The sequence below is a fragment of the Octodon degus genome, unplaced genomic scaffold (assembly GCF_000260255.1).
Source record: "Octodon degus isolate 3935 unplaced genomic scaffold, OctDeg1.0 scaffold00067, whole genome shotgun sequence".
In the NCBI taxonomy this organism is placed as follows: domain Eukaryota; kingdom Metazoa; phylum Chordata; class Mammalia; order Rodentia; family Octodontidae; genus Octodon; species Octodon degus.
The window spans coordinates 10,175,547-10,185,284 of record NW_004524643.1 but is presented as its reverse complement, the minus strand read 5'-3'; the positions used below and the strand labels follow the sequence as shown (position 1 = coordinate 10,185,284).

Here is a 9,738-nt window from a genome sequence, read left to right as displayed (position 1 = left end):
GAACCGCGGTCCCTGTGCTTTGCTAAGCTTGTTCTAAGTAGGTGCTTTAGACCACTGAGCCATCTCACCAGCCCTCCTCTTTAAATTTTGAAATAGGTTCTTGCTAAGTTGCCCACAGTGGCCTCAAATTTGCAATCCTCTTTAGCCTCCTGAATAGCTAGCAGTAAACTGTAGCATTCCACCTGCCTCAGCCCCCTGAGTACTGAGATTACAGCTGTGCACCACCAGGCCTGGCTTAACATTCCATTTATAGGCAGATAAAGCACAAATTTATATGTGTCACAAAGACCATCTTCATGTGTTTATCTTATCAAAAGGGTTTAATGTGATCTTGGGGCCGGAGAGATGGCTCAGTAGAATAAGTGCTTCCCTGGCAAGCGCAAGGGCCTGAGTTCAATCCCCAGTTCTGCCAAAATAAAATGGGAGGGGTTTAATGTGATCTTATGCAAATATATTACTAGAGACAGTTTTTCTTACTGAAATGGCACACTGTATATAATAAGTAACTTTACCATTGTCTTAGTTACTTCTCTTTTGTTGCTGAGACAGAAATACCTGATGCCCAAAATTAAGAAAGAAAAAATTCATTTAGCTCACAGTTTGTGGAGGTTTCAGTCCATACTCAGCTGGCTCCAAGGCAGGGTAGCATGGCAAAGTGGCAGCAGTTCATGGCTGCAAAAGACAAAAACAACAAGAGCAGAAGGGACAAAGTGGGGGGTGTGGCACAAGCCTTTTTCTCTCCCTTATATTGTATGCACTGTTGCCCACTGTAGGGCAGGTGTAGACCCATCCCAGCATTGGACCATGAATCAGTCACAAACTCTAGAAGCCAACACCCTTGGCTGCATGAGGCTTTGGGGGACATCTAGACAAAAACCGTAACAATCATCAAGGTCAGTATCATTTAGTTTACAATTGAAATTACTAGGTAGGCATGGTGATACACATGTATAATCTGGCACTCTGAGGCTGGGCAGGAGGATCTAAAGTTTGAGCCCTTTTTCTTGGGTCAGGGGGCTGGGAATGTAGCTCAATGTAAAGGCCCTAGACTCAGTCTTCAGCATTGCCCAAGATTCCCCTTTTGGATTAGACCTCACACATATAGTCAAAAAAAACTTTTGTGCACATGGTCCTGAGTTTGATTCCCAGTATCAATAAGAAGCAGCTGTTGCATGTTGAGTACTTTCAAAAAGAAAAAAATAATTTCCATTACCCACATTGTCTAGTATAGTATGCCAGACATGATTTTTTGGAAAATGAGAACTGTTATATGATGTCTTATGTCAGACACTGAAAGTTGCTGAGTATGGGTGGCACACACTTATAATCCCTGACACTTGGAAGACTGAAGGCAGAGAATTGTACACTTGAAACCAGGCAGGGTAACTCAAGACCTAATCTCAGAGTGTGAAAAATGGCTGGGGCTTAGGGGTACAGTGCCTGTGTGTTTAATCCCCAGGATTAGACATGGAAGTGAGGATTGAAAGGTGCTATTCTTTTTAAAGCCTACTTTGGGGAGATATTTTTACATGGCTTACTGTTTTATCGTTAAAGGCATGGTGGAGCTAGTTCCTGCTTCAGATACTCTCAGGAAAATCCAAGTGGAATATGGTGTGACTGGATCCTTTAAAGATAAACCACTTGCTGAGTGGCTGAGGAAATACAATCCCTCTGAAGAAGAGTATGAGAAGGTGGTTAGCAGGTCTCTTTATTCTAAATAACTGTGGAAAATGTGTTACAACATTTTTAAGTGCATTGATTGGCTAGTTCTGGTAATTAAGTAAATAGTTGTCAAGAAAATAGTGTCTTTCTCTATATAGAAAAAATACATAAGACAGAATCCATCTAATGTCAAGAATATGAGTGAAACTAATGTTACATTACCCCCAGAATATTCCAAACACATCATTAGAGACCAGCAAAAGAAATATTTTTATAATCCAGAATGTTGTATTTTCCAAGTATCTTGGAAGAAGTTATGACACTGAGTAAGAGCTACATCATTTATTTAAAGGAATAGATTATGGGCCTGGCTGTCTAGCCTTGAGCTTGGCCCTCAACTCACTTACCAACTACAGGGCCTAGGGAAGACTTTTTAACCTCTATGTGCCTCAGTGACCACTGCTATAAAATGCAATAGTTTACATTATGGTATTATAGTATACACTGTGACTGTAAAAATGACCGTACAGGGTTAGTAAATTGTAAGGAATTAAATGAGTGTCTGTTTACAGTATATAGAAAGCTCACAGCATTGAGTAAAGTATATCATTGATGTATTTCTTACTGGAAACATCAACTTTTGTATTTATTTTAGTTTTATTTTGAATTACATAGGAGAAAATGGCAGCCTTTTAGTACACAGGTCTGTCATGATCCTAGCTTGCCTTAAGGAAAATTCACAAGCACTTTGAATGGTGATGTAAGTTTTCATTGTCATTTACCTATCAACTTTCTGTATCATTATTGTATCTTTTATAAACATATAAGTGCCATTGTTGAGTTGTGAAGATAAAGCACAGGAATTTTGTTCTTTGTGGATCTTTTAGACAGTAAGGTCAATGCTTTTTCTTATTTCTTTGTAGAATGGGGAAAACAGTGCAGCAGTAGCCAATACCTGCTTATAGTAATGCTGGCTTGTGGTTTTTTTTAGTGAGTTGTATGACACAAAACAGTTGTTAAGTAGCTTATGTTAAGTACCTCTTATGCTTTTAGCTTTTTTTACTGAACAAGAAATACAGTGGAATCAAACTGACTGAATTTCGTTCTTGGCTCTGCCATCTGACAGTTTTGTGATCATGGCAAAGAACCTCTCTGTTTCAGTTTCCCTTATCTGTTAGGTGTCAAAAATAATAGTTACTTAAGTCATTGATTTGTTGTGAGATTAGTCATGAGTTAATATATAGCACATTATATATATACAGGGATAAATGTGGGAAGGAGTATGCCTGATTTGCAATAAGGGCTCTATAAAAAATCTGCTATTATCTTTTGTAATAATTTCTGGAGGGTTATGGAATGAAATTAACCATATGGGCAAACAGTTACATGACTGCACTACTCAAAAGCATAGTATGAGCCAGACATAGTAAGTGTACGTACCTGTAATTGAGCACTTTGCAGGCTGGAACAATAAGAGTCTCAATAGTTTCAGCCTAGCCTGGGCAGTTGAATGACTTAGTAGGGACCCTGTCTCAAAAAAATTTAAAAACATTTCTTCAAAGGCTGGGAATATAGCTTAGTGTAAAGGACCTAGATTCAGTCCCTAGTACTGTCACCCAAAGAAAAGGGAAGAGGTAATGCAAAATACTGAAAATAAACTAAATGTACATGCTTCAGAGGAAAACATTCATTGTAAACATCTTTTTTGTAGCCTAATTCCATGTGGTAAGCAGCGAAGTATGCGAGGAACAGGAATCTCACAAATGTGATGCTTAAAGGCTGTTCAGAGGCAGTGCATACTCTTAAGTAGGAACTGAGAGGATCCTTAACTGGTGAAAGAAAATGTTGGAGAGCAAGGGGCCTTGGGAGAGCCACTGGCTGAGTGGCTAAGGAAATACAGTTCCTCTGAAGGAGGGTATGAGAAGGTAGCTAGGTTAGCAGGTCTCTTAGTTACTTTAAGAAGAGTATTGTTGAAATACGAATGGCTGGTTTTTATTACTTATAACAGTTTATATACCATTGAGAGTACATTATGACAGTGTTTTAAAAGTGATACGTTAATCTTTGTAAATCTTGTCCCCTTCCAGAATAATTCCTTTCCTAAAATAATTTCATATTTTTATTACAGGCTTCAGAGAATTTTATCTATTCTTGTGCCGGGTGCTGTGTAGCCACCTATGTTTTAGGCATTTGTGATCGACACAATGACAATATAATGCTTCGAAGTACAGGACACATGTTCCACATTGACTTTGGAAAGTTTTTGGGCCATGCACAGATGTTTGGTAGCTTTAAAAGGTACTAATAATATTCTTTCACTGTTGCTAAAGAAATGAGACCTGTCTCATTTCACAGATTAATGTCCCAAACCTTGCCCTTCTTGCTCTTCGTTATATGGCTCCCTGTTAACATAACTGGGGATAAAAATGCCTGAAGAGGTGATTTTACACTAGTAGACAGAATGAGTTCATGTTTAAACTTTGTTGAAAGGAATTGTCATATCTAGTTTGGAGTATTTCTTAGAATTATTTTCCATTTGTATAACCCTGCATGAGTATAAAATATTTGAATACCTTTTGTTAGTAATGTTTTATGTGTACTTTCATTTTAAACAGGGACCGGGCTCCTTTTGTGCTTACCTCTGATATGGCATATGTCATTAACGGGGGTGAAAAGCCCACTATTCGTTTCCAGTTGTTCGTGGACCTCTGCTGTCAGGCTTACAACTTGATAAGAAAGCAAGCAAACCTGTTTCTTAACCTCCTTTCACTGGTAACTGTTCTTTACAACCATTTGATTAATTTTATATTAGTATACATGTGTGAATACCTAAAAAGTACTTAGTGATTTTAGAATAAAATTTACTGTAGCCGCTAATGTCACCTATATTAGTAAAGTTAAAGTACAAACTCCATTTATTAAAGGGAAAGTAGTGACACTGGAGGTTGAGGAACAGTAATAGTTGATGCTCAAGAGGGGTGTCTAGGGATGCTGGTGAATTGTTTTTGTTTTGTCTTCTTTTAGGGTTTTTTAATATTTACTACAGGGTCTCACTACAAATCAGACTCATAGTGATCCTCCTGTTTTTGGCCTTCCAAATGCTGGGATTATGGGCACGTGCTATCACACCCAGTCTCAATCCCATTTTAGCATGCCCTGGGGGCGGGGGCGGCACAGCATGCTGAGGAAAGAACCCTGGCCCCTGTGTCTCTGCTGAGCTCTCTGGCCCGCCCTGCTAGTGAATATTTTGTGTCTGAACCTGGGTATGTTCAGATTGTGAACATTCATTAGCTGTACACTTAGAATTTATACACTTTTGGGATATATATTCACTTAAATATAAAAATTTTAAAAGAACAAAATTAAAATCATAAACCCTATTATAACTTTTGTGACTGAAATTGATACGGTAATAAAAACAGTCCTGGATAAAAACAGGTTCGGATTTCAAAGCTTTTATGATTTTGAACAAGTCATTTGACTTTCTTAGCCTCCATTTTTCATCTGTAAGATGAGGACCTAGATTCTCAAAAGACCAACATCTCAAAAACAGTGATTAGTTTTATTTATTTTAATTCTAGTTACTTAACCAGAAGAAAATTTAACTCACAAACTTTTTTTTTTTCTACAGATGATTCCTTCAGGATTACCAGAACTTACAAGTATTCAAGACTTGAAATATGTTAGAGATGCACTCCAGCCCCAGACTACAGATGCAGAAGCTACAATTTTCTTTACTAGGTATGGCATATCTAAGTATATTGTTGAGGGCATATACAATTTGGCTTTGATCTCTTTTACCTTAGTTTAGACAAAAACTATTTACAAAAAGTCAGATTGAGAGGGAAAAAACTGTAATTCACAATGTTAGTAAATCTTAAGACTAAAGTGTTGGGCTGAGGAAGTAGCTCAGTGATGGGATGCTTGCCTGTCATGTGGGAGCCCTGAGTTCATTCCTAGACACTGCAAGAAGTAAGTTATTTACTGAATAAATGTCAAGGATTGCTGGGTACGGTTGCTCATACATATAATTCCAGCATTTGGGAGGCTGAGGCTTGAAGACAGTCACATGTTCAAGAGCAGACTGAGCTATGTAGTAATTTCAAGGCCAGGTTGAACTACATAGCAAAACACTGTCTCAGATTTCTGTGCTAATCTGTTTTTCAGGATTATACGACAGTAATTTCCATGGATGGTTTAAGTAGTTAAAATAGCAAGTTATAGGACACTACTATAGTTACTAGATGACATGGTAGTTAAAACACATATGCCAATGTTGGCACTTCGATTTATCAATATTTAAAAGCAGATCTTCCTGGCAAAGAGTTCTTAAAATCTGGTGACCAGGTTGGTCACAGACTGCTGCTGCCACGACATCATAACACTACAACTGGAAGGGGCACGTGAGCTCACTTTTTTTTCTTCTCCTTTTTTCCTTGCATTTTGCCAGTCGTCAAAATCACTGGACTGGGGAGAACCCGCTTGGACCCCCCTTCTATCCCTTTCTCAGACAGGAGCTTTCTTTTGCTCAATAAATATATTCTGCTCATTGAAAAAAAAGTCACTGCACTAGACTGTCCTAGTCTTAGCAGGTAGGGCCAAAATGAATTGAAGGAAGCTGACTTTTGCAAAGTCTTCCAAACTAATCTTGACAATTTAGGTGATTTGTTTTTGTTTGTTGTTTGTTTTTTTAGAGACAGATTGGTTTACTCCCCTGGGTAAAACAAGAGCAGGTGTGCATTTGTCCATTTGGACTTTCCTAACAGAATGCTGTAGCCTTTTGGGTTAACCCACAGAATTTTTTTTTTCTCAGTCCTAAATGCTGGAAGTACAAGATCAAGTACATAATTTGGGCTCCCTCCCTCTACTGTTAGGTGGCTGCCTTCTTGTGGTGTCCTCATAATGTATGGAGAAGAACTCTTTGTCTTTTATAAGGACACTTAATAGATCTAAGTTCCACCCTTATGATCTCATTTAACCTTAATTCTTTAAAGGCCCCATCTGTAAATAAATTCACATTGGGGATTGGGTTTCAACATAAGAATTGCTGGGAATACAAACATTTAGTGCCATGACAAAGCCAACTACCTGTGTTTGGGATTCTTTTACTATCTTTCTGAATGCATCTTCTTCTGACATCAAATTCTCTTTTTCTTTCTTCCTTTTTTTTTTTTTTCGGAACCGGGGATTGAACTCAGGTCCTTGAGCTTGCCAGGGAAGCGCTTATTCCACTGAGCCATCTCCCCGGCCCTAGGACTGCAGTTTTGAGGCCAGTCTAGGGTACAGCAGTGAGTTCAAGGCCAGTCTAAAGTATATGGGAAGACCCTATCTCAAAAAACAAAAAGTATAGGGCCAGCAAGATAGCTCAGTGGTCTAAAGCGCCTGCTTAGGCAAGTGCACAGGGACTGCAGTTCAATCCCCAGCACCACGTGGCATGCCAGCCCTGCCTCAGAGTGGGCTGAGTCAACCCAAAAAAAAAAAAGAAAAAGTACAATGTTAAGAATTTGGTGTCAGGGGCTGGACTGCGGACAACCCGCTTGGACCCCCCTTCTATCCCTCTCTCGGACAGGAGCTATATATATATGCAATATGTTGTTGGGGGTTTTGTTTTTGGTACAGGGTTTGGAGCAGTTCAGACTCTAATGATCCTCCCGTCTCAGTCTTCCCAGCACTGGGACTGCAGGCATCATGTGCCACCATGCTCAGGTTTGCCATGGCACACTCAGGGTTCCAGAACTGGCAAAGCATGTTGTACTGAGGATCAACCTCAGGACCTTGGCTTCCAGGCAGCTATCTCCCCAGCCCATGGTTTTGGCTTTTTGAGACAGAGTCCTGCTGTATAGTTCTGACTGCCCCTAAACTAACCAAAACCCCGGTTGGCCTTGAATTTGCAACAATCCCCCTGCTTCAGGATCCTGAGACCTGGGATTATGGGTTTACAGGCATGTGCCACCTTACCCAGTTGTATATGTTGAAACATAATCTCACTTGGTTGTCCAGGTGGGACTTGAACTTGTGAGTCTCCTGCTTTAGCCTCCCAGAGTGCTGGGATTACAGGCATGTACCACAGCTCCAAGCTTGGATTTTCATAGTAAGATAATCAAGTCACCTTTTGCACATTTTTTCAGTCATCTTCTACCCTAATAGCTTTCATTGGTATTGGACTTCACAGTACTGAAGAAAACTGAGCATCATTTCTTTATTCTGCTAAAATTCTGGGGGATGAAGGGCCGGGGAGATAGCTCAGTAGAATAAGTGCTTGCCTGAAAAGCACAAGGGCCTGAGTTCAATCCCCGGTTCCGCAAATAAATAAATAAATAAATAAATAAATAAATAAATAAAATTGGGGGGATGAGATATATTTTAACAGGTCTTTGGCCTAAAGAACAAAGGAAGGGGCCAGTGAGATAGCTCAGGGGACTAAAGCGCCTGCTTAGGCAAGCACAGGAACCATGGTTCGAATGTGATTTTTATCCTTTGTTATATTGAGAGACTTGTATGTGCCCCTGTGATACATTATTAACAAACATTCTAATTGTTTTGTAGGTTGATTGAATCCAGTTTGGGAAGCATTGCCACAAAATTTAACTTTTTCATTCACAACCTTGCTCAGCTGCGTTTTTCTGGTCTTCCTTCTAATGATGAGCCCATCCTTTCATTTTCACCCAAAACATACTCCTTTAGACAAGATGGTCGGATTAAGGAAGTCTCTGTTTTCACATACCATAAGAAATACAACCCAGATAAACATTACGTGAGTGTGGTTTCAATGTCTATAGACAATCCCGCATGATATTGTTGTCCCTCCTATGCCTTGCATTAACTCTGTGGAAGTATAAACATGTGTTCTCTTCATGCTTGTTCCTTCCATGAATGATCTAAAGTAATTATACTTGAAGCACCTTTTTATTTTCTGAGATAGGGTGTCACTTTGTAGTTCAGGCTGGCTTTGAACTCACTGTGCAGCTCAGGCTGACATGAAAGTCATGGCAGTCCTCCTGCCTCAGCCTCTCAGTGGTAGAATCACAAGTATTTGTCGCCATGCCTGGCTGTTAAATTTTAAAGAGCTATGTATGGTGCACACCTGTAGTTCCAGCACTGGGGAGACTGAGGTAGAAGGATCCAAGCACTCTTCCACTGAGCTACACCTGTAGCTACTAGGCTAATATTTTCATTACATAATAGCTCTCAGAAAAAAAAAAAAAAAAAGCTTTCAGCATTGTCAGTTTTTAAAATTTCGTAAGTGATAAATCTTTAAAAGCCATTTCACTATTAACCATTTTATTGATCATTCTTTTCCAAGTGATTATAATTGTACTGTAAATATACCATATTTTTATAAATACATAGCTCTCGATTCACTTCTGGTTTTCTTTAGTTATGTTTCACTCTTCACATCGGTATTATAATCTTATTCTTTTTTTCTTTTTCTGTACTGGGAATTGAACTCAGGACCTCGTACTAGCCAGGCAGGCACTGTGCGGCTGAGCTATATCCCTGGCCCCTAGTATTGTTTATTTATTTATTTATTTATTTTTAATTATTTTTTGCAGTACTGGGGATTGTTTGAACTCAGGCCCTTGTACTTGCCAGGCAAGCACTTATTTTACTGAGCCATCTCCCCAGCTTTTAATTTTTTTTAATGTATTTGGTAGAATGTCTCGACATGCAGCTCCAACTCTGATCCTCCTGTTTTCAATCTCCCCAGTGCTGGGATTACAGGTGTGTGTCACCATGCCCTGGGGCAGGGCCAGCGTGGCATGTGGTGTGGGAAACGCAGGTGTTTAGTCCACTGTGGTATCTCACCGGCCTTATAATCTTTAAAGTACCAGAACTTGAAACAGTCTCAGCAGCTAATAAAACATTTATTTTCCCTCACTTTGTAATATTTTGCCTTTGTTTTTTTTTTTTTTTTTTTTTTTTTTCATGGTGCTGGGAATCGAACTCAGGTGCATCCCCCACTCTCCATTTGTGCTTTAAGATGCACTGACTTTTTACCATTTTCATTGGAAATGTACTGAATTTATAGATTTGCGAAAGTACATTGAATCCTGGAAATAAAATGGCTTTCAAGTT

General features: G+C 39.3%; 1 protein-coding gene across 1 annotated transcript in view; it reads left to right on the top strand.

Moving 5' to 3' along the window:
- The window catches only part of Pik3c2a (phosphatidylinositol-4-phosphate 3-kinase catalytic subunit type 2 alpha), a 147,206-nt gene that overhangs the window by 129,592 nt on the left and 7,876 nt on the right, over positions 1-9,738 (top strand). The window contains exons 21-25 of the mRNA XM_004634951.2: positions 1,555-1,691; positions 3,791-3,960; positions 4,278-4,434; positions 5,294-5,403; positions 8,209-8,416. Of these exons, the coding sequence (XP_004635008.1) occupies positions 1,555-1,691; positions 3,791-3,960; positions 4,278-4,434; positions 5,294-5,403; positions 8,209-8,416 (782 nt within the window). The remainder of the gene's footprint in view (positions 1-1,554; positions 1,692-3,790; positions 3,961-4,277; positions 4,435-5,293; positions 5,404-8,208; positions 8,417-9,738) is intronic.